Source organism: Rattus norvegicus, chromosome 1 (genome assembly GCF_036323735.1).
Source record: "Rattus norvegicus strain BN/NHsdMcwi chromosome 1, GRCr8, whole genome shotgun sequence".
Taxonomy (NCBI): domain Eukaryota; kingdom Metazoa; phylum Chordata; class Mammalia; order Rodentia; family Muridae; genus Rattus; species Rattus norvegicus.
In genome coordinates, this window is record NC_086019.1 from 212,936,895 (window position 1) to 212,964,763 (window position 27,869).

At 49.5% G+C, this 27,869-nt stretch overlaps 3 protein-coding genes across 8 annotated transcripts in view; 2 read left to right on the forward strand and 1 right to left on the reverse strand.

The window, feature by feature from the left end:
* The window catches only part of Majin (membrane anchored junction protein), a 36,340-nt gene extending 19,857 nt beyond the window's left edge, over positions 1 to 16,483 (forward strand). The window contains exons 3-11 of one of the 2 annotated variants that reach the window (NM_001024291.1): positions 816 to 861; positions 6,047 to 6,122; positions 6,651 to 6,776; positions 7,824 to 7,855; positions 8,442 to 8,533; positions 10,086 to 10,149; positions 13,922 to 13,985; positions 14,902 to 15,010; positions 15,773 to 16,469. In NM_001024291.1, coding sequence (NP_001019462.1) covers positions 816 to 861; positions 6,047 to 6,122; positions 6,651 to 6,776; positions 7,824 to 7,855; positions 8,442 to 8,533; positions 10,086 to 10,149; positions 13,922 to 13,985; positions 14,902 to 15,010; positions 15,773 to 15,818 — 655 coding nt within the window. In that variant the 3' untranslated portion in view covers positions 15,819 to 16,469. Of the gene's footprint in view, positions 1 to 815; positions 862 to 6,046; positions 6,123 to 6,650; positions 6,777 to 7,823; positions 7,856 to 8,441; positions 8,534 to 10,085; positions 10,150 to 12,083 lie in introns of both variants that reach the window. The other variant, XM_039087881.2, reaches the window with a different exon arrangement.
* Positions 16,484 to 17,684: 1,201 nt separating this feature from the next.
* Positions 17,685 to 19,642, forward strand: Gpha2 (glycoprotein hormone subunit alpha 2). 4 transcript variants are annotated; one of them, XM_063275625.1, is made up of 4 exons: positions 17,685 to 18,591; positions 18,678 to 18,947; positions 19,098 to 19,282; positions 19,369 to 19,642. In XM_063275625.1, exons 2-4 carry the CDS (start codon positions 18,842 to 18,844, stop codon positions 19,468 to 19,470), a joined length of 393 nt encoding a protein of 130 aa, XP_063131695.1. In that variant the 5' UTR covers positions 17,685 to 18,591; positions 18,678 to 18,841; the 3' UTR covers positions 19,471 to 19,642. The 4 variants fall into 4 exon arrangements, with proteins under 4 accessions (XP_063131695.1, XP_063131655.1, XP_063131610.1 ...); XM_063275585.1 differs by having other exon boundaries at positions 17,685 to 18,530; positions 18,683 to 18,947; XM_063275540.1 differs by having other exon boundaries at positions 17,685 to 18,530; positions 18,842 to 18,947.
* Ppp2r5b (protein phosphatase 2, regulatory subunit B', beta) lies at positions 19,639 to 27,812 on the reverse strand. 2 transcript variants are annotated; one of them, NM_181379.3, is made up of 14 exons: positions 27,456 to 27,768; positions 26,572 to 27,031; positions 25,702 to 25,898; positions 24,592 to 24,693; positions 24,355 to 24,447; positions 24,103 to 24,233; positions 22,985 to 23,044; positions 22,776 to 22,884; positions 22,357 to 22,410; positions 22,241 to 22,291; positions 22,011 to 22,130; positions 21,068 to 21,195; positions 20,786 to 20,887; positions 19,639 to 20,427 (listed from the first exon to the last, which is right to left on the reverse strand). In NM_181379.3, exons 2-14 carry the CDS (start codon positions 26,768 to 26,770, stop codon positions 20,280 to 20,282), a joined length of 1,494 nt encoding a protein of 497 aa, NP_852044.1. In that variant the 5' UTR covers positions 26,771 to 27,031; positions 27,456 to 27,768; the 3' UTR covers positions 19,639 to 20,279. The 2 variants fall into 2 exon arrangements, with proteins under 2 accessions (NP_852044.1, XP_038935619.1); XM_039079691.2 differs by lacking the exons at positions 19,639 to 20,427; positions 20,786 to 20,887; positions 21,068 to 21,195; positions 22,011 to 22,130; positions 22,776 to 22,884 and having other exon boundaries at positions 22,268 to 22,775; positions 27,456 to 27,812.
* Between the last annotated feature and the right edge of the window lie 57 nt (positions 27,813 to 27,869).

Genomic DNA, 27,869 nt, shown 5'->3' on the forward strand with positions numbered 1-27,869 from the left:
CAGACAGTGAAGGATTGATTTCCTCAGTCAATGGTGGTGAGATTAAACTCTTGGGAATCTGAAGGTTCAAAGTTCTCAGTTTCACTAGGGTTCTCCCACACACATATCCATCTCAAATTATAGTATCCCATTCCTTAACCAATAAGTGCTCATAATTTAACTGATGACTGTCCAAGCTAGGACCTGAATTCTTGCAGTAATTCAGCAGCCTCATAATGAAGGCTTGTTTGATTTTCCACAACTGAGTTCTGTGGCTCCTGGGAAGAAGATTCACTTACGACTTTAATCCAGCAAAGGCAGGAGAATCTATATGAGTTTGAGGCCAACCTGGAGTCCTGCCTCAAAAAACCAAACAAACAAAAACTAGAGAAACCCTGTCTCAAAATACATACATATACATATACATATACATATATACATATAGCCTAAAAAAAATTTAAACCAATATAAGACCTTACAAGTTTTTTTTTTTTCTATTTTTCGGAGCTGGGGACCGAACCCAGGGCCTTGCGCTCTACCACTGAGCTAAATCCCCAACCCTGACCTTACAAGTTTTACAGAGAAGACTCTTTGGGGGGCAACCTTGTACTAATTCTCAAACTACACTGTGTAAGGTGAGCGCCAGGTCAGCCACAGACTTTAATATATTTTGTTTCGGGTTGGGGATTTAGCTCAGTGGTAGAGCGCTTGCCTAGCAAACGCAAGGCCCTGGGTTCGGTCCCCAGCTCCGAAAAATAGAAAAAAGAAAAAAATATATTTTGTTTCAGATGCTAGACAGGGGTTGCTTTCTTATGGTACTTCTGTTTCCCTTCTAGAGGAGAAGAAATAGAGGATAAGGGAGTCATCATCCAGGAGCTGGAGGTAGGCAAAGAATGAAGCAACTTCTGAGGAAATTGTTTACTCCTGAAGTCAAGGATGAATCCACACCCAAACTTCATTTTGTTGTTGATGGTGGTTGTTTTGTTGAGATAGGGTTTCTCTGTGTTACTCTGTGTAGACAAGGCTGGCCTTGAACTCAGAGATCCGCCTGCCTCTGAGTGATGGGCTTAAAAGTATGTGCCACCACTGCCAGCTTCATGCCCAGACTTATGTTACTTCCTACAGACTGAGTCACAAACTCCCTCCGCTAAATTGGTATCTCCATGCAAAGAAGCCACGATTTTTCCAGGAAGTTTTAAAGCGCATATCCTTGCTCAATTCTTACTAAGTCCAAGCCCTTTGAGACCAGTCGTTGTTTGTTTCCACTGGGGTTCCCAGACAGGGCAGCTCTGTTGTGGCAGTTGGCACAAAGAGGCTTCCGGAGGGTGGTTGCCTTCCAGGGCTCTAGGAATGCCACTGCCCCAACCACCGCCTGGGGTTTGACGTTCAGGAAACTGGGCAGTAAATACACTGACAAGTGCCTGTGTCTTCATTTTAATTGGAAACATTTGCTATCACTTTGTTCCAAGTTCATGTTCGTTCCTTTTCTACCCAGCTCTGCTTGTTAGAGATTTCCAGAAAGAAGACTGAACAGAGATAGAGCTTTGTAAACTGATGAAAGCATTGGGCCAGCAGTTAGAATTCTGGGGGCCTGGCCCTGTATTCCAGTATGTTCTCACCTGTCTGATGAGGTTAATCTGTTTCCAAGATTATGGTGTGGATTTCAAGTAGATGTGTCCAATGCTGGGCACACATACAGGTTAGAAAGCATTTACATACATTAATGTGCATATTAAAGTTTGCAAACTGCTTTTTTTGTTTGATTGGCTTGTTTTTAATTTATTTTGAACCTGGGGTCACTACATATTCCTGCCTAGCCTGGAACTTGTGTAGACAAGTCTGGTTTTGAACTTTCAGAGATTCTTCTGCCTCTGCTGCCCAAGTGCTTGGATTACAGGTTTGAGTCTCCACTATTGGTCCTGTGTGTGTGTGTGTGTGTGTGTGTGTGTGTGTGTGTGTGTGTGTGTTTCATTTTTGCAATGAGTTCTTTTATCTCAGGCTGGTGTGTGTAGCTGAGGATGTCCTTGAATTTTCATCCTCCTGCCTGGAATTATAGGTGTATATATCATCACGCGCACAAACACACACACACACACACACACACACACACACACACACACACACACCTACACCTGGTTTATCCAGTGCTGGAATTGAATCCAGGACTTCATAAATACTAAGTAATGACTCTGCCATCTAAGTTGCATCTCAACTCTTTGTTTTGTTTTTGTTGTTCGTTGTTTTGAGACAGGATTTCTTTATATGTAGCCCTGTATGCCCTGGAACTCACTCTGTAGACTAGGCTGGCCTCAAATTCACAGAAATCCACCTGCTTCAGCCTCTTAAGTGCTGGGATTAAAGGCATGTGCCACCACTGCCCAGCTCCCAATTCTTTTTTTATGTTTGTTTATTTATGTGTATGGGTACTTTGCATATATATCAATCATGTGTGTCAGATACAAAAAGAGAGTATTGAATCCCTTGGGACTAGAGTTACAAATGGTTGTGAGCCACCACTTGGGTGTTGGGAATTCAATTCCCTCTGAAAAAGCTGTCAGCTCTCTGAACGATCTCGCCAGCCTCTTTGCTTGGTTTTTGAGATGGACTATTGTATGGTAGTAACCCTTGCTAGACTGTTTCTCATCACGAAGCCCAAACATACCTAGAACTAATGGCAATCCTCCTGCCTCAGCTTTTTAAGGACTGGAATCATGCCTGGCTAAAAAGTATTTAAAAAACATTTTTCTTTATTTTTTTTTCCTTTTCTTTTTTTCGGAGCTGGGGACTGAACCCAGGGCCTTGCGCTTGCTAGGCAAACACTCTACCACTGAGCTAAATCCCCAACCCCATTTTTCTTTATTTTATTGAATATTTTTTTATTTACATTTCAAATGTTTTTCCCTTTCCAGGTTTCCCTCAGCAAACCGCCATCCCATCCCCTATCCCCCTGCTTCTATGAGGGTGCTCCCCCACCCACCCACTCCCTCCTGCCTCCCTGCCCTGGCATTCCCCTACACTGGGGCATCGAGCCTTCACAGGACCAAGGTCTTCCCCTCCCATTGATACTCGACAAGGCCATCCTCTGCTACATATGTGGCTGGAGCCATGTGTACTCCATGTGTACTCTTTGGTTGGTGGTTTAGTCCCTAAAAAGATTTTTTTTTTTTGAGACAAGATCTCACTATGAACCTCGGGCTGGCCCTGAATTCATTCTCCTCCTGCTGCCTTAGCCTCCTGAATGTGATTACAAGCATGTGCCACCATTCCTAGCAGCAAACTACTTTTTATGTTTTCTTTCATTTTTACACATTTTATTTACTCATTTTCTATGTGTAGATGTTTGTGTACCACCCATGTGCCAAGTGCCTGCGGGAGCCAGAAGAGGGTGTTGGGTCCCCAGAGCTGGAGTTACAGGTTATGAGTTACAGGTGTGAGTGCTGAAATCAAGTCAGAGTCCTCTAGAAGAACAGCCCTTACCACTGAGCCATCTCTAGTGAGAATTCTGGAATCTTGGTTTATTTGAAAGCAACAGAAATATTATAAAAATGTGCTTTCATTTTGATCTCAGGTGTAGGATGTGACCGTGATTTGCCTCCTGCTCTAGCAGAAGTATGGTTTTGCCAGCTGCAGATTGTGTGGCGTTTGAAATTTTGGGACCTTTCAGAGGGTGCATAAAGCTAGGGCCCCATAGGTGGGGTTGATTGTTGGTGGTTTAGGGAGGTTGGTTATGCTGTGTTAGTAGAAACAAAGGGAAAGAAATCAGATTCAGGGATATCTCTCCCTCTCCCTCTCCCTCTCCCTCTCCCTCTCCCTCTCCCTCTCCCTCTCCCTCTCCCTCTCCCTCTCCCTCCCCCTCCCCTCCCTCTTTCTCCCCCTCTCCCTCTCCCTCCCTCTTTCTCCCCCTCTCCCTCCCCCTCCCCTCCCTCTTTCTCCCCCTCTCCCTCTCTCCCTCCCTCCCCCTCTCCCTCTCTCTCTCTCCTTCCCCCTCTCCCTCCCCCTCTCTCTTTCTCTTCCTCTCCCTAGACATCCATTGATCTCTGGGCCCCTGTATATGTGCACACAGGTGCATATGGACACATGCACCTACCCACAGAACATATGTTTACACCAGAAAATGCCATCATAGTAGATACTAGCTGCCATTATAAGCAACACACAACGCTAGTATAGCTGATACAACAGCAAATGAGTTTCTGTTTCCCAGGGCCCAAACTTGAGGAAAACAACATTTACAAAAGTAAAATTAAAAACGTTGGAACTCAGAATGTTTTCTATAGAAAATAAGTGGTCTTCAGTTAGGGCAGAGTTCAGTGGGAGAATACGAGGCACCCAAGGCCATAGGTTCAGTTCCAATACCCACCTCTCCCCCCTCAAAAGGTCATAGAAAAAATATTAAATACACTAATTAGTTAGTTAATTAATTAATGTATGTGTGTGCGTGCCTGTTCATGCACCACAACTCACTCATATGTGGAGGTCAAAGGACAACTTGTAGGAATTGGTTCTCTCCTACAATATGGGTTTCAGAGATTAAACTCAAACTCTCAAACCTAGTAACAAATGGGCTTTTCTCTCCTGAGCCAGCCTGCAGGCAAAGCAGTCATTTTATACTGCCAAAATTATTTAGACTCCTTAAGGAATCTAATTAAGAAGCCAAATTATTTAGACTCCTCAAGATTAATTATGGACTAATTAACAGTTAAAGCAAGACTTTTTGACTCGAGCAAAAGCAAAGTAACCATATGTCAGTAAGTATTGTTATTATCGTTTACTCATATCTGTTGATGAGGGCCTGTTATGCTCTCAGTCTTAAAGTAAGACTGGTAAAGAGACGCCCTGACAAAGCAGGAGGACGGAGTACACAGCACTTCTCTCAGTAGGGAAAACGGATGGGGACTACTAACCAATCCTCAGTGCTGCAGGGACAGCTCTCCGCAGGGACAGCTCTCTGCAGGGCTCTCTTCTGAACTGTACCTTCCAGGTAGAATAGGGGTTGGGCGAGGGGGGGGGCACTTGGACATGGGCTGGTGGAAGAGTGCAATTCAGGCAGAAGGAAAAGCAAAAACACTTGAAGGGGAGGAGCAGAAGACATAATCAGGAAACAGCAAATGGTTTGGTTTCATTAGGACATAGGTGTGAGGCTCCCGAGATGTCAGCAGGTAAAGGTGCTGCCTGGCAAGCCTGACACCTTGGCTTTTAGTCCCAGGACACACATGGCAGGGTAAGAGAACTTCTGAAGGCTGAAGGCTGTGCTCTGTAGCATGTGTGTGCCTCCCCTCCACGAGTAGGGGCCTGTGTGTGCGCACCCACATTTTATTTTACTTATTTTATTTTATCATTTTATTTTTACATGTATGGGTGTTTTTGCCTGCATGTATGTCTGTGCATTATGCATACCTGGTGCTCATGGAGACAAGAAGAGGTGTTGGGTCCCCTGGAACTGGAATTACAGATGTTTGTGAGCCACCGTGTGGATCCCGGGAATTGAAGCTGGATCCTGTGAAAGATTAGTTATTGCTCTTAACCACCGAGCCATCTCTCCAGCCCCATGTCTCTGTTTAGTCCTGGCTCCCCTGGACTTCTCTTTGTAGACCAGCCTGGTCTTAACCTCACAGAGATCCTCCTACCTCAACTTCCTGACTACACTCAGCCTTTCAACCTTTTCTTTCTTTCCTTTTTTTTTTTTTGACATTTATATCTTTATTTTTTGATATTTATATATTTATTTTTTATATTTATATCTTTATTTGATAGTTATGTCTTTATTTTATTTTTTGATATTTATATCTTTTTTATATTTATATCTTTTTTGATATTTATATCAACCTTTTCTTAATTGAAAAAATTATACAAATATGGATATAGTGTCTGATGTCTGCAGTGGTGGATCTCTGTAAGCTTGAGGCCAGCCTTGTTCACACAGTGAGTTGCAGGCCAGCCAGGACTATGCAGTGAGACTCAACAACGACGAGCAGTAACAAACAGAATGCAGGTGTCTGAAGAGAGTGAACGGTGGACATGGGAAGAGCTCTAACAGTATGAGAATACTTTTACATATCTCTTTCAGGATTCTATCCGGGCAGTCTTAGCAAACATGGACAGCCTGCAGCCCTTCGTTACAGAACACTTCATTGTGTTTCCCTGTATCCTTTCTTTCCTGGTCCTTCCCCACCGCTCCCCCAGAAGAGTGGAGCTTGATGTTTAAGTTAACCCCAATCTCATGTGGCCCAGGCTGGTCCTAGATCCACTTTCCAAGTGCTAGGTTACATTAACACCATGTAAAACGCCATGCCTGACATTTGGGCTTTTGAGGTAGCTAACAATGGCTGGTCTCACCATGTAGCCATGGCTGTCCTTCCCCTCAGTATGTTGTCAAGGGTAGCATGGGATTCACAGTAATCTTCGTGCCTCAGGCTCCTGAGTGTTGTAACTATTGTCATGCAACACCACAGCTGGGTTTTCCCAGCTCTTAATGGCCCACAGGTGACACCACAGCTGGGTTTTCCCAGCTCTTAATGGCCCACAGGTGACACTGTAGGCTCAAATGGAAGCAGTGAGACGGAAGACCACTCAGAAGGTCGGTCAGAGAGGAGAGCTGGCGTCTCCGACTTCTCATGGTTTCCAGGGACACGTACTGGTCTCCTTCCTCAGGTCCTTAGCACCATCCTCAGATAAAAGCAAATGGGAGAGAGTTTCCCACCTGAAGTTTAAACATGGAGAAATCATCCTGACTCCCTACCCGTTTGTATTTACTCTCTACATAGAGATGAAATGCTTTGCTGAAAGTCTGCCTTCGGGTGAGTAATGAGAAAGAGGGGGATAACAAAGGACACTGTCAGGACTCTGAGCTGACCGCCCTGGAGCCTTCCGCCCCATGGGGCTCTGACCACACAGGACAGGCCCTGGAGCATTTCCTTCAAGCTTGGTTCAGTGCCCTGTGACTTAGGCACCATTTTAAGTTATTAATCTGCCTGTGACGCCTTTGTGAATGGTGAAGAGACACACTAGCTTTGGGGATTGTATGCATAAGTATTGGTAGGTGGGGGCTGGAGAGATGGCTCAGTGGTGAAGAGCACTGACTGCTCTTCCAGAGGTCCTGAGTTCAAATCCCAGCAACCACATGGTGGCTCACAACCATCTGTAATGGGATCTGCTGCCCTCTTCTGGTGTGTCTGAAGACAGCTACAGCGTACCCATATACATTAAATAAATAAATAAATAAATAAATAAATAAATAAATCTTTAAAAAATAAAAGTATTGGTAGGTGGGAGTACATAGTGTGTCTGCAGAGTAATTGCTCAGTGCCAGATACCCACGTAAACATTTAGTTTTGTTTTTGTTTGTGAGACAGACACAAGGACCTGAGTTTGAATCCCCGTTGCCTTTGGCCACATACATGTACCTGTAACTCTGACCTCTCCAGGGACGAGGGTAGTGGGTGGGGAGTTGGCAGAGATGGGCAGGTTCTAGGAGGTCACTGGTGGCTGGCCAGCCTAGATGAAATGCTGAGGCTCTGATTTAGTGAGAGATACCTCCTCAAGGGAATGAGATGGGGAACAGAGGACACCCAGGTTGTCAGGGAGTAAAATTGATCCTCCTTTGAAGAGCATTCTACTGAAGTACACAACTGGAATCAACTCCACATCATCATACAGGAAAGAGTTGTTCTGGAGCAAGGTAGGGCGGAAGCTCAAAGTCACTATTTGTTCAGGAAAGTTGTACCAGTCAAAAAAGGAAAGGGCTCAGGCAGAAGTTTTATCTCAAGCCAGTTCCTAGAAATAAAATCCAGAAAATCAGGTAAAACAGTCTTGCTCCATTATGACTTTCAAATTTTCCATTGTAGGGAAACCAACAGATGATATTCCTCTTGAGTTGGTAAGTTTTGCTTTTTCTATACAAAAATGAAAATTGTCTCTCTTGCTTCAAAAAAAGTGCTGTTCTTGTATCTTCTTCTCTGCTCCTCCATTGGTGCTCAGGTCCCACTAACTGTAAACGTGAGTCCATCTGTCCCCCTTCATCTAGATTTCAGAGGCAACATCTCTGCAGAATGTCTTGCTGAAGTGGAGATGTTACAAGATGCCTTTGGTAGGCAGTCCTCTGTGCTAGGCCCTCTAAACTGTGAGCCGCTCTAGAAGAAGAGGGGTTGGGCTAGAGAGATGGCTCAGGGGTTAAGAGCACTGACTGTTCTTCCAGGGGTTCTGAGTTCAACTCACAGCACCCACACGGTGGCTCGCAGCCATCTGTAATGGGAACTGATGCCCTCTTCTGGTGTGTCTGAAGACAGCTACAGTGTACTCATATATAAGAAGAAGAGAAAGGGGCTGGGGATTTAGCTCAGTGGAAGAGCGCTTACCTAGGAAGCGCAAGGCCCTGGGTTCGGTCCCCAGCTCCGAAAAAAAAGAACCAAAAAAAAAAAAAAAAAAAAGAAGAGAGGTCCAGGAGTCTGGTTTCTTCTCTGCAGGTCCTAACTGCGAAGGAAGCAGAAGAAGCTACAATGAGGAAACGGAAACTCATGGAAGAGCCCAGCACCCCTAGCAGGCCAGGGCCACACAGGTCAGTGGTGGAGAGGCTTTGCCGCCTATTCTGTTTGTTGACTCTGACCTTGAGCAGTTGCTTGCTTTGGAGGGTTCTTCAGTACCTTGCCCACCCGAGGGGAAACTGAAGAAAGGAAATAAGTTGATAGTTTCTATTTCATTTGACCAGTCTCTCAGCAAAGTAAACTTGTTCTGTTCCTCAAGTTAGAGACTAAACTGGAGTGTAGCTTGACAGAATGCTCACCGAACAGGCATGAGGCCCCAACATCAAAACAGGCTGGGAGGACACCATCAGATCTGTAGAACTAAACTCAACATAGTGAGTATGCATGGTATTATGCAATAGAAATCACAAAACGTAGGAATTCTCAGAATATTATACAAAACAGAAGGAGGCTAAAGACATAGCTTGGTTGGTATGTCTTCATGCCGTGCAAGCCTAGGGCCTGAGCCTGGTCCCAGAGCCCGTGGGGCTGCCAGGAATGGTGGCACAGGCTTATAGCTATAGTACTGGAGAGATGCAGTCAAGTGGACCCATGGGGCTCACTGGCTAGCCAGCCTAGCCTACTTGGCAAGCTCCAGGCCAGCAAGAGACCCCGTCTCATATAAAAAGTATACTTGAGGAACAGCACTGGAGGTTGAAATTTGCCCTTCACATATGTGTGCACATGTGTCCATTCACACCCCTGTACCTGCATACCTGGACATACACGAACATACACATGCAAAGGACTCTGGAAAAAATAAAACGAACAAAATAGAATGTTTTATCCCATGAACAATTGGCTAAAATGTATTGTGTGCAAGCTCCTGTCTGTGTGGGGGTGCATTCCCGGCCTCAGCTCTCAGGGGCAGAGGCAGTAGAACGGCTCACTGCGAGAGGCCGGTCGGGATGCTGGAGACTCTGTCTTAAGGTGTAGTGTGCATGGATTGTCAGAGGGAATGCGGCATATCCCAACATGCTGATTGCTGCTGGAGAGGTTACTTGTGTCAGTGGAAGAGTTAGTCGGTAAGACAATTTAGTCATTCTTACCGTCCCAGGGAGGCCAGCCACCCGGAATAATCCAAGGTGGGGCTGCTCTCCAGCCTAAGGTGCTTTCATGTCAGTGAAAGTAGGTTACAAGGGTGACTGCCTTCTGTGTGGATGTCACATATCATCGACAGCCATGTGGAGCGTCGACAGCCATGTGGAGCGTCGACAGCCGTGTGGAGCAGAGCGTGGTCATATTTGAGGTGTAAAACTTGGTTTTATTTTTATTTAACTGATTTTCCTACAGAGATTAGGCCCCACATCTCCCCTGGGTTTTGATGTACAACTGAATATTTCATAGTTTGATACCTCTTTCCATCACATTTACTGTGTCTTAAACATGCCTTTAGATGTCTCCAATTGAAATTGTATTGTGAATTAAAGCAACCAAAGAAAATCTTGCCACACAATTTATCCTGCCAGCCAGGAGTAGTATAAAAATAGCCAACTTGCTGAAATATTCATTTGGGCTACATTTGCTTGAATGTGGTGATGTTGCCACAGCCAATGACATTTCCTGGGCTTCCCTCCCCCACTTCAGGGCCAAGATGGAGACATGGAGTGAAGCTTCCAGCACTAAGAAGGCTCTGAAGGAGCACAAGAGGGTAAGCATCAAGACGGAGGCTTGAAGACTCTGACAGCTCCTTCTCAGTTACAGGCCGGCTCCTGTTACCCACGCTGCTCGGTCCTGCTGCACACTGACTTGACTGAACTCATTCTTGGGTTTCACTCTCTGTAGAACAACATTCAACTGTTCTGCACTTGTCACTGTCCCCAAAGTAGTTGTATAATGAACACACCCTGGGTCTTTTGATGATGACAGTCTTCTCGACTTAACTGCTCATGTTTTATAACTTAAAAATAGGTCTGAGGGGCTGGGGATTTAGCTCAGTGGTAGAGCACTTGCCTAGGAAGCGCAAAGCCCTGGGTTCGGTCCCCAGCTCCAAAAAAAAAAGAACCAAAAAAAAAAATAGGTCTGTATTGAATAAGCATGAAATCCTATGTAGAATCCTCACCATAGAAAATATTTTGCCTTAATCTACACTGGAGTTTGAGTCGGGGCCTGTCTCGTCTTAGCTGGTGAGGTGGGCACGTCTCAGCACTAGGCATTGGTAGGGGGTGGAGGTGCCCGCCTATAACTCTAGCACTCTGGCCTAACCACACTGTAAGTTTCAGGTCAGCCAGGGCTGTAGAGTGACACTGGGGTGTGTGTTTGCTGTGAAGTGATGTCTTCAGGGCTGATGCGTCAGTGCATTCATAACCCCACAGCAGGCAAGGCTAGCTGAATTAAAACCTAGGCAAGATCTAGGCAGTATCATCCCTATCATCCCTTCTTTTTTTTTTTTTTTTTTTTTTTTTTGGTTCTTTTTTTTCCGGAGCTGGGGACCGAACCCAGGGCCTTGCGCTTCCTAGGTAAGCGCTCTACCACTGAGCTAAATCCCCAGCCCCTGTATCATCCCTTCTTAAACTCAACCCCCAACTAAGGAAGGGCAGATCGTGAACTGCTGGGGGGAAGGGGAGCCATTTTATGCTGGAATGTAGCCACTGGAAAGCTGCCTGTGACTCAGTAAATAACCCTACACACAAACCCTATACACCAAACCCTACACACAGACCCTACACACAAACCCTACACACAAACCATACACACAAACCATACACACAGACCCTACACACAAACCCTATACACCAAACCCTACACACAGACCCTACACACAGACCCTACACACAAACCATACACACAGACCCTACACACAAACCCTACACACAGACCCTACACACAAACCCTATACACCAAACCCTACACACAAACCCTATACACCAAACCCTACACACAGACCCTACACACAGACCCTACACACAAACCATACACACAGACCCTACACACAGACCCTACACACAAACCATACACACAGACCCTACACACAGACCCTACACACAAACCATACACACAGACCCTACACACAAACCATACACACAGACCCTACACACAGACCCTACACACAAACCATACACACAGACCATACACACAAACCCTACACACAGACCCTACACACAAACCCTACACACAAACCATACACACAGACCCTACACACAAACCATACACACAGACCCTACACACAAACCCTACACACAGACCCTACACATAAAAAGGACATAAACACAGGAGCTGGATGTGCTGAGGAGAAGAGTGAGGGGAAGAGGATGAGAGTGGGAGCAGGAGTAAGGTGATCAGATACAGTATTTGCACCGACAGAATGCTGAAAGAATACATTTTAAATTACTTTGTAAAAAATGCAGGAAGTTGGACATGGTGGCACATGCCTTTAATCTCAGCATTTAGGAATCAGAGGCAGGGTCTGCATTCTCTGATTCGCAGTCAACCTGGTCTATATAGAGAGTTCCAGGCCAGCCAGGGCTACGTAGTAAGATCATGTCTCTAAAATAAACAGAGGGTTAGAAGATGGCCCAGTTTTGTGTCAGCTGCACAGACCACCGAGTGGTCCTAGGTTGAAAGCTGTTTCCTCTGCACTCCCAGCCTCTGGAAGTCAAGAAGAGGATTGAGAAAGTACAAGAGGGGTGCATGAAGCCTTGGAGAACAAAGTGCTCTATAAGCAAGGTAATTGCTATAAAGGAGCATTTCCCTCGCGCTACCCTCCGTGCCTTCCTATTCTTAGTTTGACACATCATCTCCTGTAAGAACAGTACCCACAGCTTCTTACTCAACATAATTACCTTTTCATTTCAACTCGGGGCTTAGAGAGAAGCTGAGCAAAAGGAGCATGTTTATTGATTTTGACTCAACGCCCAAAGACAGCCTCCGTCGCTGCCCCTGTTCCCAGGGAAAGGATTTCTCCCAAATTAATGCAACCACAGTGACTGTCAGTGCAAGCCACTTGAGCTGGAAGAATTGAATTTGCTCCTATGGTTCAGTGCTCGGCATCCTCCCACCCCTTTGTGGAAAGTTTGGGTGAGAGGAACACATACAGCCAGGGAGGATTGTGCATGTCTGAACACATTGAAAAGCTTTAGCAGGGAATGCATAAAAGAATACAGCACGTGTCTCATGAGACCTGTTTGGGGGCAAATAGGAAGGGAAGACCCTTTCTTTCTGTCCTTTTAGATTCCAGACCCAGAGGGCCAGACTGGGAAAGGTTAAGAGAGATTAGCAGATAAATGGCCCCATGTGGACCAGACCGCTCAGGGTATTCTCTCAGTGTGCTCCACTTGTAAGGAGGTCTGACTCTGAACTGTCGGTGGCTTTCAAGGTGTGACAGCTTGCTGGCCTTCTTCAGTGGCACCACGGTCTTCCTCAGCCTGTCTTTCTGCTCCTCAGTCTGTGCCAGTATACTGCCTGCCAGGGAAGCAGTCTTTGTAAGAGGACTTTCCCTGCTTCCGGGATGAGCTTTTCTCTCTCTCTCTCTCTCTCTCTCTCTCTGACCACTAAGACCCAGCCCTCATAAATGCTGGACTCTTCAGTCATCTCTGCAGCAAGATTTAAGTCCAGAATCATAGTTTCCTTAGGTCTGTAAGAATTATCCTTTCAAGAAACTAGATCCAGGCCCTGGGAATCTTCCTTGCTGTCCAGGAGGTGAGAATGGCTTTCTTCCTCCTGGAGTTCTCTCGTCTGTGTAGGAATATTTCCCTGGGCATGCCCACTGTAGACATCAATTTGAAGGGTTGGTGAAAACACTCAGAAAGATCTACCATTCTAACTTGAAATGTATGCTTAGAATAGGAGCCAGTGCAACTTCCTAGGGACCTACTGCAACTGTCTTTCCAGCACTCTGTACTTCACCAGAAAGCAGCTCACCCAGAATAGCACCCATGTGCTGTACAGTCAGGCCTCAGGCTATGCTGGGTGAGGAGAGGCCAACTGGCAGACATTCCAAAGAAAATGTATGTTGTTTCTGACAATCAGAGCATTTACTAGAAATGTGGACCTGTATGATATCCTCTTCAAGGTACAAATTTTTTTTTTTTTGGTTCTTTTTTTCGGAGCTGGGGATCGAACCCAGGGCCTTGCGCTTCCTAGGCAAGCGCTCTACCACTGAGCTAAATCCCCAACCCCAAGGTACAAATTTCTACAAAGAATTTCTACAAAGAGTGGCACACGGAGATATAAGGCTGTGTTGTATCATGAAGGCATTTCCACAACTGAGGCTCCTTTTTCTGTGATAACTCCAGCTTGTGTCAAGTTGACACATAAAACCAGCCAATAAACCATCCTAGTCTACAGAGTTTCAGGATAGCCAGGGCTACACAGAGAAACCCTATCTTGAGAAAACGAGAGAGAGACAGAGAGAGATTTTATCCTTGGTCTTTTTTGTTTAGTTTTGTTTTATTCTACTGTGTTTTGTTTTGTTGTTTCAATAGAGCTGGGGTGAAGACTCCCAGCAGGATACCCCAGCCTCAGATTCCACTGCTGTCACGGAGCAGGGTAAGTTGGGGAGATTCTTGTTTGTTTTCTTTGTGTCAGGCTCTTGTGGTAGAGCCTGGGGTAGCTTCTAACTCTTGAGCCTTCTCTTGCCTTCCCCTCCTCAAAACTGAGATTACAGGCATGAGCCACCATGCCCAGCCACCCCCTGCTTCTGACATTGAACTCAGTAGCCCAGAAATTCCAAAGCATTTCCTCATGAAGTGGAAGGTTTCAAAGGAAAGCTGGAAGGGACGTGGCTCCCTTTTCTGTGGGGCTGAAGGACTATTCTGGGAAGTGTGTTCTCTTCACCTGGGGCATCAGCATTAAGATCGAAGGTGCAGCAGGGGCTGGAGCTGGAGTTCAGTTGGTAAAATACTGAATCCATTCCCATAAAGCCTCGGGGACAATCCCCAGCACCTCAGAAAACCAGACAAGGTACACACCTGCGTCCTAGAGCTCCAATGGTTTACCGAAAACCAAGTTAGAGGCTGGCCTGGGTTGCATAAAATCTTGTCTCAAAAAATAAATAAACTGAAGGTATAGACAGATGCTCTGCCTGGTCTAGGAATGCCCAAAGAGGACTCCTTCCAGCAGTCCAAGCTTTCCTCTGAGTAAGGACACGGAGCGGGATGCAGTTATCCAGATGCAGGATGTGAGCCTGTGAATTACTGGACAAGTTGTGGCTTCCTGTGGAAACATGTCAGCTCTGGTGGACGGCTGAGACTTGAGCCGTATAAATATCTCAAACTTGACTTTGAAAATATGCCAAGGTCAGAATAGAATCTTGCTGAGCAGAGATGAAATTTGGAAAGGTCAGAGCAAACATTTCACCTGACTCTAAAGAATTCTCGGTGTGTGCGGCTGCCCTGTGATCTCCTCTTAGATCAAGGAGTCCGTGGGTCAGCGTCTCTTCCCTGCCTGAGTGTTTTCCTTACAGATCCTATGTTGGGGCATAGCCTGCCAGGGCTGGTTGTCCCTCCACTGGAACACAGCAATCCACCACCACTGAAAGAGCCAGCAGCCAGAGGCTTCTTGGGGTTTCTAAGGTAAGACAGAGTTTTTGCCATCAAACTGAAAAGCAGTCTCTGGGTTCAGTTGCTTCACTGGGTCTTGGAGGGGGAGAGAGTAGAGGAGGAGATTCTTCCTGTGGTTTATTTCTCAGTTCTTTCAGAGATAGATAACAGGAATGGAATTGAGAGTGAGGGCCCTGACTCAAAAGACTGGGTACTTTTTTTTTGGAGACAAGGTCTCACTACAGAACCCTGGCTGGCCTGCTCACAGAGATCCCTCTGCCTCCGTCTCCAGAGTGCGATGGAAGGTGTGCACCATCGTGCGGGGTGCCCTTCCCTGGAGACAGGGCCTCCCTTTGTAACCCTGCAAGTTTTAGCTTGGGCTGCTCTGCTGTCTGTTCATTTTTGCACAGTTCTTTCCACCCTGAGGTCCCCACATGAGACCTGTCTCACAAATGTTGATTGAGCAGAAACATCTGTCTTTCTTGGGTCATTCAGATGATTTGGAGTCCAGAATGCGTTCACTCTCCATTCAAATCTTGGTGTGTGTTCAGAATCCTTTCTGCAAAGAACACTGAGCAAATCTTTGTCTATCTCGATCTCAGCTATTCTGCTGCACTTCTCTCTCCTTTATTACCCTCTTCCGGGGATAATCTAATTTGGGTGCCTTCTCAGATGCTGTTTTGGACTTGGGTTTCCATTCAGTGGTTCCTCAGAGCAAAATGCCCTGGCTAATGAAGCACGAGGGAGAAATGAGCCACCCCCTCAGTCTCAGACCCCTCTGCTTGCATCCTGCAGCGCCCTCTTCCCATTTCGGTACTTCTTCAGGAAGAGCACTCAGTGAGCCCTCCAGGCACCACAGCACGGCTCATGGGTCAGCATAGGAAAGAAGATGTCCCCTCTCAGTGACTCCTCCTCAGCTATGCCACACCGCCTTTGCTTCTGTTTTCTTTTTGTCTTCTGCTTATTTTGAGACAAGTGTTACTGTAACATAGCCCAGGCTGGCTTCAAGTCTGTGTCTCGGCTCCCACGTGCCATTTTTTTCTCCTAACCCCTGGTCATGGGGATGCTGGCACCAGACCACCGGGTCCTCGTGTGAGTTTATCCTGTTGTTTGCCTTTGGTTTTTCTATTTAAAACACTAAGGAGGAGGCTGGAGAGGTGTAAGTACGATGCTATTGCAGAGGACCTGAGCTTGGTTCTCAGGACTCACATCAAGCAACCTACAGCGGCCTGCAGCTCCAGCTCTATCAGGACCTTCTTCTGGCTTCTGCAGAAACTTGTGCACCCCAGCCTCCTGCCCCATAATTGGAAAAGCAAAACAAAACAATGCTAAGAAGGGCCAGCAAGGTGGCCCAATGGGTAAAGCACCTGCACCCAAACCTCATCACCCGACTCCAACCGCCATACACGCACCATGGCTTGCACACCACACAAAATAAAATGTAATTGTATTAAAAGTTCTAAGATAAATAAATAAATAAAACACTAAAGAATTCTACTGCCCTAAGGTTTAAGTCTTCTGTCTCTCATACATAGGATTCTAATGCCTGTTAGGTAACAGGGTAACTGCTCATGATGGACCATTGGTTGAACTTGGTGAACTAGAGCATAAGAGAGAACAGGGGAGCAGTCAGGGCCTCCCCCAAAACCCCTGTCTTGTGTTGTTGCTTAGTGAACCACATGAGATGTATACCTGCTCTCAGCTCTTAGTTCTTAACTAGGGGTCAGGGAATAAGGTCACACAAGGTTCACTGGCCCGAGTCCCGCTCCACTGCCCCCAGCAAACTATCCCGTCCTCATTTGGGACACAAAGGATAGTGCTCCCTAAGGTACCTCGACAGGAACACAGCCAGTGCCGGTTAGGGCCCTGGAAAAGGCCAAGGTTCCCAAGCCCTTTCTTCACCCAAGAGCCATCTAGAGACCCATCATGGGCTTATGTGACCTCAAAGAGCCAAAAGAATAATTGTTGGAAATTTAGGAAAACCCATTTTAGCTTTTCAACTTAGTAAAGTCCAATATTAGGATGGACTACCCCAGTCTTTAAAGACCACTTGTCTGTCACATGCCACAAGGTTCCTAATGGGAAGCCAGGGTCTAAAGTGCTGGTTCCTCTGAGTCCCTTTGCTTGGTTATCTCTCCCTTTGATAGGGAAAAGAAATAGGATGTTGGGGGAGGGGGCAGGCAACCCAGGACCTGGGGCCTGAGCAGGGGACACCAAAAGCAAGGGTGTAGGGATAAGGGACGAGCAACATGGGTGATACCAGTTTCTCCAGACCCTGCTCACTACATCTGTCCTACAATCCTGAGGAGAACTTCACTCTAAAGCCTGAAGAGCTGAGTGCCCATGCTGGCTGGGAGTATCTGGAAAGTGAGAGGTAGGGTTTGAAGACTCTGAGGAACTCTCAAGCTCTGGCAGGTGTGGGCTGGTAAGGGCTAAGAGGGGCTGCCTGCGATCACTGAAGACCTTTGGTCTGGGTACTTCTTCATTCAGCTTCCAGCTGATGTTGACTAAGGTTTTTGTTATTGTTTGCTGTGTTCTGGTGGATGGAACCCAGAACCCCAAGCTTCCTGGCAAGTGTTCTGCCACAGAACCACACCCACAGTCCTCAACATGTCACATTCTTGTCTCAGGTGTCACTTAGCACCATGGATAGATACTACGATATGAGAATGTGACTCTTAAAGGGAGCCTTTCCTCTCTAAGCAGAGTCAGACTCAACGGAGCCACTGAGCTTGGAGTCTAGCTGGGCTTATATGTAGGCTGGTCCCTGCTATCCCAGGGACTATCGAGGCTTTCTAGCTCAGACTCTACCCTGCAGCTGGCCATGTCATGATTGAGCACTCCCAGGACTCTAGGAGACTGAAATGGACCTTCCCTAGTGCCCCACCACACAGCTTAGGTGCCCTCACTAGTGGGGCGCCTTGAACAAAAGAATCTCGTTCTTGGATTGGGGATGTAACTCCACTGGTAGAGGGCCTCCTTAGCATGTATGAGGCTCTGGGCTCGACCCCAGAATAGCATGAACTGAATATGGCGGTTCGAGCCTCTGATTCCAGGACTTAGGAGGTGGAGGCAGGAGGATCAAGTTCAAGGTTGCCTCTGGGATACGTGAGATTCTTTTAAGAAAAAAGTTGATTTTCAATCCCATTCCTTTGCAATCACGAAAAGACAGATCGGCAACAGGGCTGAGGGTAGCAGGTTTAAGACAGAGAATGGCTAATCAGGTAAGAGTCCTGCCCAAGCTCACAGAGGGTGAAGAAAACCCAGCTGCCCACAGGACACAACGGGCCACCCCTGGGCCTGCCTCACTTCCTCTAGGATTCAACAGTAGACAGCCTAATGGGAAGGGAAATGTCTGCAGACTGCATTCTGAAGAAACCCCAGATCCTGATCTCCAGGTGGGACTGTACAGAGGCTTCAGGCTAGGAGGGGCCTGAAAGCTGATATCTAGGAGGGCGGGGCTCTAAAACACCAGCAAATAAAAGCCGGGAGAGCCAGCACCAGCTTGGAGACCAGCAGGAGGCACCTGGAGTCTACAGTTCCTGCCGGACTGGTAAACTGCTGGAGCCAGGCTGGTGGAGCTAGGGAGGGAGGGGCCGAAATGGCCAGGGTTGGTATGTACCCCAGCCATGAGAGACATCCCAGGGGACAGTGCATAGAAGGATGGCATACACACAAGTGGCTGCTCATTGCCTTCCAGAGTAGCTGAGGCAAGGAAGCAAGCACCCCACACATTCCCACCCAAGGCAGAGAGGATCAACAGTGCCACCCAGGCACACCTCACAGTCGGAAGACCCAGAAGCCTGGCTTGCTGGGGGAGAGACACAACTGCAAAGACTTCCCTTCCCACCCACTCCTTTTCAGATGCCCATGGCACCTCGAGTCTTGCTCTTCTGCCTGCTGGGTCTGGCAGTCACTGAAGGGCATGGCCTGGAGGCAGCCGTCCCAATCCCAGGCTGCCACTTGCACCGTGAGTAACTCTGCTAGGACAGTGGATGGGGGTGGGGGTTGGAGGGTGTATGGGGGTTGGAGGGATGGAGGGAGGGGGTAGCTGCAGACAGGAAGCACAGGTGACCAGGCCAGCACAGCCTTCACAGACTGCTTTTTTGTCTCCTTCTAGCCTTTAACGTGACAGTGCGAAGTGATCGCCATGGCACCTGCCAGGGCTCCCATGTGGCACAGGCGTGTGTAGGACACTGTGAGTCTAGTGCTTTCCCTTCTCGGTACTCTGTGCTGGTTGCCAGTGGCTATCGACACAACATCACCTCTGTCTCTCAGTGCTGTACCATCAGCAGCCTTAAAAAGGTAAGGAGCCTGACCCCGGTGGGGGCATGAGGGTGGGGGCCCAGGGTGGAAAGGAATGGGAACAAACTTAGGTCCTCCTCCAACAGGTGAGGGTGTGGCTGCACTGCGTGGGGAACCAGCGTGGGGAGCTCGAGATCTTCACGGCTAGGGCCTGCCAGTGTGATATGTGCCGTCTCTCCCGCTACTAGGCCCCGAAGGGCTCAGGCCTCCAGTCCTGCCACTGATAGGTCGTGCTTCTCTCAGACCAGCCCTCTTTGGAGTCTGAAGATGGGGCTTCGCCTCTGTTTACCTGGCCTCCTCAGCAGTCTCACTGCTGCTTTCTCCTTCACCCCTGTCCTCAATAAAGCAGGCAGTGCTTGAGTTTCGCTCTTTATTAAGTCTGCCCCCTAGCCAGGTGAAGGGAGCAGACCATGATTACTGTGACCCCCCCTCACCCCAGGACAATGTGACTCTCTTCTTGCCTGTGCCCTCACCCCTCCCCCTGCCCAATAAATAAAAAGGGGATAAGGAAGTTCAGGGCAAGGGGGAGGAGAGGAAGATGTCCCTGGACAATGTCTTGTTGAAGGTGAGCTGGGCAGAATAAATAGACTGTGCCCCCATGATGGGGATGAGGAAGGCCCTGACCAGACCAAGGCAGGCCAAGCCAGGTGCTGAGTGTCCATGGCCCAAGCCAGGAGCAGGGGGAGAAGCCCAGCTGCCGCCTGGAGCCTAGCTGTGTAGGGCAGGGGAGGATCCCCGATGGCAGCTTCCCAGTCGAAGACTTGCCCTGGTCTAGTCTTGCCAGAATCTTGCCACAAGGGCCTGAGAGTTCTGCTGCCAAGACTACCATCTTGCCTTCTGGTCTCCCCTCCATGAAAGCTGTTCCCATGGGGCTGGTAGGGAGTCCTAGAGCCACGCTGGCAAGGCCACGGGGAGGCATGGGCCTCCCTGGGCCCCTGGGCAGAAGGGATGGAGGGGCTGATAGCTCTGGGTCTAGCTTCTCCTGTTCTAGATTTATCTAGCTTTGACCCCCACTGGCAGCCACCTGGGGCGTAGGCCTTGGGACAGGGGCTTCCTTGGCCCCTTGGGTCCCCTGTAGCCGGCGTAACCGCAGTTCCTCCAAGCCTCGCCAAAGTTCCTGCCGCTCCTGGGCCTTCTGCTGCTCCCTGGGGAGAGAGGGTGAGGCAGCTCTTCCTCTTCTGGCAGCTGCAGTCTAAGCTCCTTCACTGCCACCCCACTATAAAGTGATTAGGACTCTGTGGGGAACCCTCGGCTTAGAGAAGAGGAGAGGAGAGGGCAAGCTGGGTCTTGAGCTGTCCTGACTGAAGCGCTGGTACAGGGTCAGAGCAGCCAGTGGGCATGGGTACTGAAAAGAATGGCTGGGGTGTACTCGTACAGGACAGACACAGGATGCAGCTGAGCACCCTGGGAGGGGTCCTCTTCATTCTCTCCACAGCCTAAGGGTCTGATTCCTTCTTATTTCTCTGTCCCTCCCCAGTGGCTAGCCTCCTGCCCGGTACTCACTGCTGTTTTTCTAGCTTGTAGGAGGCTGTAAGCTCATCAAACAGCTTCCCATTCATCTCCATGAAAGTCTTGAGCACGTTGTAGATCAGGGACACGATGGTTCTGACATAGCAAAGAGAGGTGTGAGGAGATTCATGAAACACCATTCTGCTTGCACCCGGTCCCAGAACACTGTCCATTCATGTCCTTGCTTTTACCTCCCTTTGACATCCCAACATTTGCTCAGGGGCTGGACTAGTTGTGGTGTCTGTCTCCAAAGGGTGGGAAAGCTTGGGCACTCACTGATTCCAGTGCTCCTTGGACACTTGGTAGAGGGTCCCAAATACCGCAGGCAGCACAGTGTGGCAGTTGTCCTCAATGAGGCTCAGGATGTACTCATTGTTCCAGAAATACAGAGCCCGCTCTGCAACCTGAGCGGGTGAAGCAGGGAGAGGGCCTAGTCGTGGCTTTTGGGTGTGCAAGGTCTGCTTTTTCTCTTTAGCCTCAAACCCAGAACCCCTAACTTCCACACCCCATCCTGAGGGCTTATCTGACCCACTAGAGAAAAAAGTGGAGGGAGAAAAAAACCCTGGCTTTACAGGCAACGTGGGCAGCCCTGCTCCTCCAGAGCCCACTGTGTGTGCACAGCCCCACAAGGCATTCTGCTTCTAAGGTTCGGCTATCTGCTGAGGGAATGGGGTAAGAACACCCATCTATCTCCACCAGCTGTCGTCAGAATGAAAGCAGTCCCTGTACTTCAAGGTGTTTTAAAAGTGAAATCCTAGAGCCATCATGAGGAAGAACAAACTTCCACCAGGTTATGACTCCTAGGGATGGGAATAAGTATAGAATAGCATGGGGAACTAAACCTCCTGGCCAGAAAATGGGGACCAGTGAAATCTAAAGTCAGCGAGAAAAGAGGAGAGGGGCCCACAACTCTGCAGCCCACGTTGGGTCCGTTTCCCTGGTTTACAACTATGAGCTCTTGTTCCTCTCAATAGGAAATGTTGGCCCATTTTATATTCAGGGAAACCCACTTAGACAAGTGTAAAGCCTCTCAGCCAGTGGAGTACATGTCTAGGTCTGGCCCTACGACTCATGACCCTAAGGCCATCATCTCCCTGTTACCAGGCCTAGGGCTGAAAGAGAACTGAGGTGAGAAGGGGGCTATGTTAGGGTAACTGAGAATCCTTGCCAAGCTCCGCCCCTGCCCTGATCCCACCCCCACCCCCCTTTTGTCATATACCTGGAAATGGGGGCTGGAGACACAGCGAGCCACCTGCTTGAAGAGAGGCTCCTGGATCTTCACAAACTGGGAGGGCTCGATCACATCGAGAATCTCTTCCATCTCCCCCAGGAACATCACCTGGGGAGAGGGCAGGGCAGCAGCTCACATTCCCCTAAAGTACACGCCTGCTCGCCTTCTGGAAGCTGAGCCCTCCCCACTACTGTCAGGGTTGTGAGAACCCTTCATACCTCCTTCTGGGTGCAGGTTTTAGGCCAGTATTTGAGAAGCCCCCGGATAACCTAGAAGGTGGAGAAGGAGTCAGACCTGAAGAGCGAGGGGCCCACCTTCCCTCCAAGGCACTCACATGCTCTGTCAAGGTCGCATCCTTCTCCAGGAACTGCACCACACAGTATGCCAGCTGCGGGGCCAGGGTGGAAAGAAGTAGCCAAGGTCAGGAAGGGCCAGGAGCCAAGAACTAGCTGCCTAGGACAGCGTGCCAGGCATCTATCTGCTCATTACTGCCTTCACACGCTTGTTCACTGAGCACTTACTGCTGCTCTGGACCTACAAGGCACCCGGCTCTGAGTGCTAGAGACTCACAGAGCTGGTGTGTGAGGCCAGCTCTCAGGTAGAGGACACTGAATGAGTAGAGACTCGGGGGTGAGAGAGGATCAGTAAGTGTCAACTTGACTTCCTGGCCCCACAGGCAGCCCTGAGTGTCAGCAAATGATGCTGCTGCTGCTGCTGCTGCTGCTGCTGTTGCAAGGCCAGGCCTGGGCTCACCTGAGCATGAAAAACAGACAGTGACTTGACAGAGTGCAAGGGGATGAGGACTCGAACCAGGAACTGTTTGTGCTCAGTCTTCAGGGGCAGCGCAAAGCCATTGATGATGCTTTGGAGTGGACAGAAGAGAGGAGCAGAGCTCAGCCAAGCAGGCCCCCAGTCCCTCCCACCAGAAACCCCAGGCCCAGCCAAAGCCCAAGGAGAATTACCTTCCTAAGATCTCTAACAGCTCAGCCACACCATTAAAGTGCTCCAGCTCATAGATGAACCTGCGGGAGAAGAGATGGATCTGGAGGGTGGGAGCTTTGGGACAGGTCCAGCTCCCTGTCACCCTTCCTGCCAACAGTTCTGACTCATCTCACACAGCTGTCCAACTCTCCCCATGGGAGTGCTCCCTTCCTGGTGCCCCAAAACATCGCCCATTGAGTCCACACCCACATGGGAAGATCCAAAATGTCTTTCTCAGACCAGGCATCTCAGCCACTGTCAGTCCCAGTCTCTCTTCCTGGAGACAGCCCCAGCTCACTTCTTCAGGTCCCTAGCACTCCTTACCTGGTGCCCAGCCAGCCCGCAGGCACCTAGCCTAGGACTTTCAATTTCCATGCAAAGGCAAACACCTCTACCCAGCACTGTGATTCTCAAAACCCCCGAGGAGGCAGGACCGAGGAAAACCATTACAGAGATGAAGTTGAGACTCTGTAGCTAAAGGCTACTCACCTCAAAGTTAATAAATGGGGGAGTAATGGACTCTGAGCCTCTCTGTTTTATCACTAGAAACAACAGCTAATGTTTCAGAAGCCCCACCTCAGGCCAGGAGCTATGCCAGGGGTTTTGGAGGCTCCACATTAGCACAGGCAGTGTGCCCACTTCAAAGGATGAAGCAAGAGCAGAACCTCAAGGAGTTGCCCAAGTTCACCAAAACACTGGAACCAAACTCAAATATAGAGCCATGGTCTCAACTACAAGGTCACAGGGACTCCCCATGTCCAGTGGATATGGTGTTCGGAACATGCTCAGAAAGCAAGAACGACCTATAGGTGATTATAGGCCAGACTGGTAAAGATTAGATCGAGCTCCTACATCCCTGCAGGCTGCCTTGGTTCCTCTAAACTACGTAACTATCTTCCTATAGTATTCTCACTTGGCCTCTATTTTCTCATCTGTAAATGGGAATAAATACTTATTCTCTGCCGGTTTGACAGGCTTCCTATAATGAATACTACATTGCATACCCAGAACTTGATAAACATACACCCCGGGAGGCCCAGCAGGTCCCTTCTTCCCCGCCTCCCTCCCAGACTTCTGCTGGGCAGGCAGGACAACGCACCGGAGGAAGATGTGGTTGCACTGTTTGCGGATGTAGGCCCGGAGACCCAGGAACTTGCCGTATACCCGATGCAAGATGGTCTTGAGGTACTCACGTTCCCGGGGGTCCTCGCTGTCAAATAGCTCCAGGAGCTGCAGGACCCAGGGTAAGATAAACCCAGATGTCAAGCTGTTTTCCCCCATCCTATCCCATGTCCCTTAGATAGCCTGTGCCTGCTGTATGGTGCCACCCCGCCTGGGCTCCCCAAGTCACCATCAGAACAAACTTTTGATCCACGTATCTCTTGGCCACAGAGGGCTGGAAATCTGGACTCTCCAAGAACCGCAGGAAAAACTCATATACCAGCTGGGGGTGGGAGACAGAGCAAGGAGTGAGTTTAGCTACAGCCTTTCTACTCCCCTTACCCTGCAGTTCTCGGCCAACAGTCAGGGTCTCCCCTGTTATCCAATCTACTCTGAAATGCAGCCCCTGCTCCCCAGCCCTTCATACCTGTAGATGTGGCCACGAAGGCTCAAGGTTGGGCTCATCTTCTTCAGGGTCAAATTCAGGGTTCTCACTGGGCGGCAGGGTCCGGAAGATATTTACTGATATCTGGTAGAGGAAGGGTCGGGGGGAGTTGAAGGATGAGACCACAGAAGCAGACGTTTGGGGAACTCTCAAAGCTCTCTCTATCCCAAGCAGGTAATGAGTTTGTGGCCTTCCTGTTCAGCCTTCTAAGTAACTAGGATTGCCAGTATGCAATCAGGTTACTCACTTATTTTGTTTGTTTTTTGTTTGTGGGGACAGGATTTTATCTGTGTAACAGAGCTCTGGCTATCCTGGAACTCTCTCTGTAGACCAGGCTAGCCTCGAACTCAGATATCCACCTGCCTCCACCTCCAAGTATTGATATTAAAGGTGTGCAAGCCACCACTGCCTAGCATGGCCAAGCACTTTCTTTTTTTTTTTTTTTTTTTTTCTTTTTTTCAGAGCTGGGAACCGAACCCAGGGCCTTGCACTTGCTAGGCAAGCGCTCTACCACTGAGCTAAATCCCCAACCCCAGCCAAGCACTTTCTAAGTACAGTGAGGACATGGGGATTGAACCTGAGGCCTTACACTGAGTTTTACCACCAGTCCTCATCCAATTCTCCTGGACTGACCTACTTCCCAGCAAGGAACTCATTCTTCTGGGCAATCTTCATCTAAACACCAAGTTCATGCAAGCCCTACGCCAAGGGCTGGAGACCCAAGGGTGGCTTGACACATCCATACGTGGATGTGATTCAGTGGTGGTGGTAAGGTGTAAGCAGTGAAGTCCCCAGGCATTCAGAGCCAAGGCGTTTCTGGCCAGACTATGAGAGAGGGCTGCACAGAACAGCCCATGCCTTAGTTAGACCATGGAAGGCAAGTGGCCTGGAGGACAGCTACCCTAGGCCCATCTCACTAAGTATAGGGACAATAGGGAGAGGAGATCCTGAGAGGGTCCTGGGAGGCAGCAGTGGGACTCAGTAGAAATGGAAGCAAGGCCCCTGAGGCCAAACTGAAGGGTGTACGTTAATTCTTCCCACCGGGGTCCGAGAGGTAGATTAATAGGGTACCCGAGGCTGGCCAGTGCTTACCATGCGGATGATGTCTGGGTAGACAGGCTCAATGAGGACCCCCCGGGTGCTCCCCACACATTCCACAAGTTCATTGAGGGCTGCACGCTTCACCTCCTTGCCCTTGAGGTCAGCCACACAGTCCAAGAAGTCAAACATCACCCCACATTGGGCCAGTTTCCGGCTTAGCAACTCATGTAACTCAGAGGCTGGCACATCTGGGGAGAGGGACAGGGAGACTGCCTGGATCAAGCTGTCACTCTGGACAGGGGTGGAACTCCTCATCCCTCGGAATGACTTTCCAGGAAGCCTCAGGTGCCCCCATACAAGGTACTGTGGTACAGCAAGCAAACAGTTCTAGTCCTATCCTTCACTCCTGGGAAGCTGAGGGTAGGAAAGTGGTCTTCTCTTCTAATCCAGGAGCAGAGACCTCATGATTTTAAAGCAAGATCACAAACCCTGAATATGCAGGCATGGTTCCCAACAGCCACTACCTCCCTCTGCACATGGATCTGTGAACCAAACGTAGAAAGCGGGCAGGAGTGAAGTTGGGGGTGGGGGGCACGTGGTGATCACAGGGAACCATGCCAAGCACCTACCCAGGACCTAGGCAGCTGGCTGGACTGATAGTAGCCTCCTGAAACCTAGGCTGTGTGCCCCACCCTTGGCCCTTGCCTGCCCCTGGCACCACTTCAAGATGCCCCACCTCCAGAGATGACAGGCCAGTCAGGCCATGCGTCAGCAGAGGCCTGGAGACTGGGGGGTCAGTTCCAGTGGAATTCCTGGCCTAAGAGAGTATCCAAACTCTACCTGACAGCTGCTTCTCCCTTGGTCCTCCCCCACCTTGCTTCCTTCTGGACTTAGGTACCCTGGCAACCAACAACAGCTCACCTTTGAGCAGGGGCAGTGGAGTGAGCTCTTGCTGGTTGCTCTGATAGCGGAACTGAGAAGAGCTGTGTGAGCGTCGGGGCCGGGCCCTGCGGAGGGATCGGCGGGAGAAGCCATCCACCTTGTCTGGTGGTGGCACTGGAGACAGCCCCGGGGAGGAGGGGCTTGTGGGGGTGCTTGCAGGGGGCAGCTTCGTCTCCATGGCCAGAGGGCAGCAAGTCAATCTTTCAGAGCCCAAGGGGCTCCTTGTGGGTCTGGAGTAAGCTGAATGAGACCACACACACTAACTGGGACCCATCCTGCCCAGCGTGTTGGGGGGTGGGGGTGAAGACCACAGTCCTGACCCCCCCAGGGCCTCTGGCAACTGCCCAGTCCTGGGGGGGCAGGCAAAGTCGAAAGGCAATGGCTCAGCTCTTTCCTGGAGGTCCAGAAGAGTCCAGTCTGGGTTCCCACGCTGGCTCTTCTGAAAAGTCAGGTTAGAAAGGTCAGCAGGAGAGACACAGAGAGCAAGCAGGTCGGTTCTTTCCAAAGACAGCCCGCGCGTGCTGCAGTTACTCCTTCACTTCTTTTCCCTCCTTCCCTTGCTAGACCCCCAAAACAAGGGTGCAATCATGGCCCTCCCTTCTTCCAGACCCAAGCTCTAGAGTAGCCCCTCCCCAAGTACGGCCTATGGTTTCTACTCAGGATGGGGACTCTGTTTAGCATCCCCAGCTCCTTACAGCAGTGTGACTCTCCAGCTCCACTAATGGCTCCCGTCCCGGTGCATTCACCCAAAAAATATGGGTCCTGCTCTCGTGCGCTCGCTTTTAGCACCTCTAGCATCCCTCCCCATATCCCGCTCCTTCCTGCTCTCCAAACCTCAATGTGGTATTGGGGTACACACTCACTCCTCAGAAATCCAGACTTTGGTCGCCGACCCTAGAGGTTGCCTTGGTGGAGGAGACGACGGTTCAAGGGTCCTTAGCGGTGGTTCCGCCGCTCGGGGCGCTGGGGCTGGGCGGCGGCGCTCCTGGGTTCGCTCCCAGGCTCTGGGGGTGCTGGAGCATGCCCCCAGCTCAGCCCCAAAAGGGGTCGGGCGCTCGGTGGGCTCTGGGCTGGGCCCTGGCAGCACGCGACCCTCGGCAGAAATCTCTGGACTCAGATCCGCGCGGTGCAGCGCAGCGGGAGCCCCGGCTCGCTGCGCACCGGCACCCGCCGCCCAGCTGCTCAGGATGACATCAAGTCACCTCCCCCCTCCCGGCCCTCACCTCCCTCCGCTAGGGGGGGCTGCGTCAGGGAAGACTCAGGGCCGCTGGGAAATG

Coding starts and splice junctions, on each gene's coding strand:
- Gpha2 (XM_063275625.1), top strand. CDS start 18,842: ATGCCCATGGCACCTCGAGTCTTGCTCTTCTGCCTGCTGGGTCTGGCA. Junction 18,948..19,097: donor CCCAGGCTGCCACTTGCACC/GTGAGTAACTCT, acceptor GTCTCCTTCTAG/CCTTTAACGTGACAGTGCGA. Junction 19,283..19,368: donor CCATCAGCAGCCTTAAAAAG/GTAAGGAGCCTG, acceptor CTCCTCCAACAG/GTGAGGGTGTGGCTGCACTG.
- Ppp2r5b (NM_181379.3), bottom strand. CDS start 26,770: ATGGAGACGAAGCTGCCCCCTGCAAGCACCCCCACAAGCCCCTCCTCC. Junction 24,448..24,591: donor CTTCGTGGCCACATCTACAG/GTATGAAGGGCT, acceptor TCCCACCCCCAG/CTGGTATATGAGTTTTTCCT. Junction 21,196..22,010: donor TCTCCAGCCCCCATTTCCAG/GTATATGACAAA, acceptor TCACCCGCTCAG/GTTGCAGAGCGGGCTCTGTA.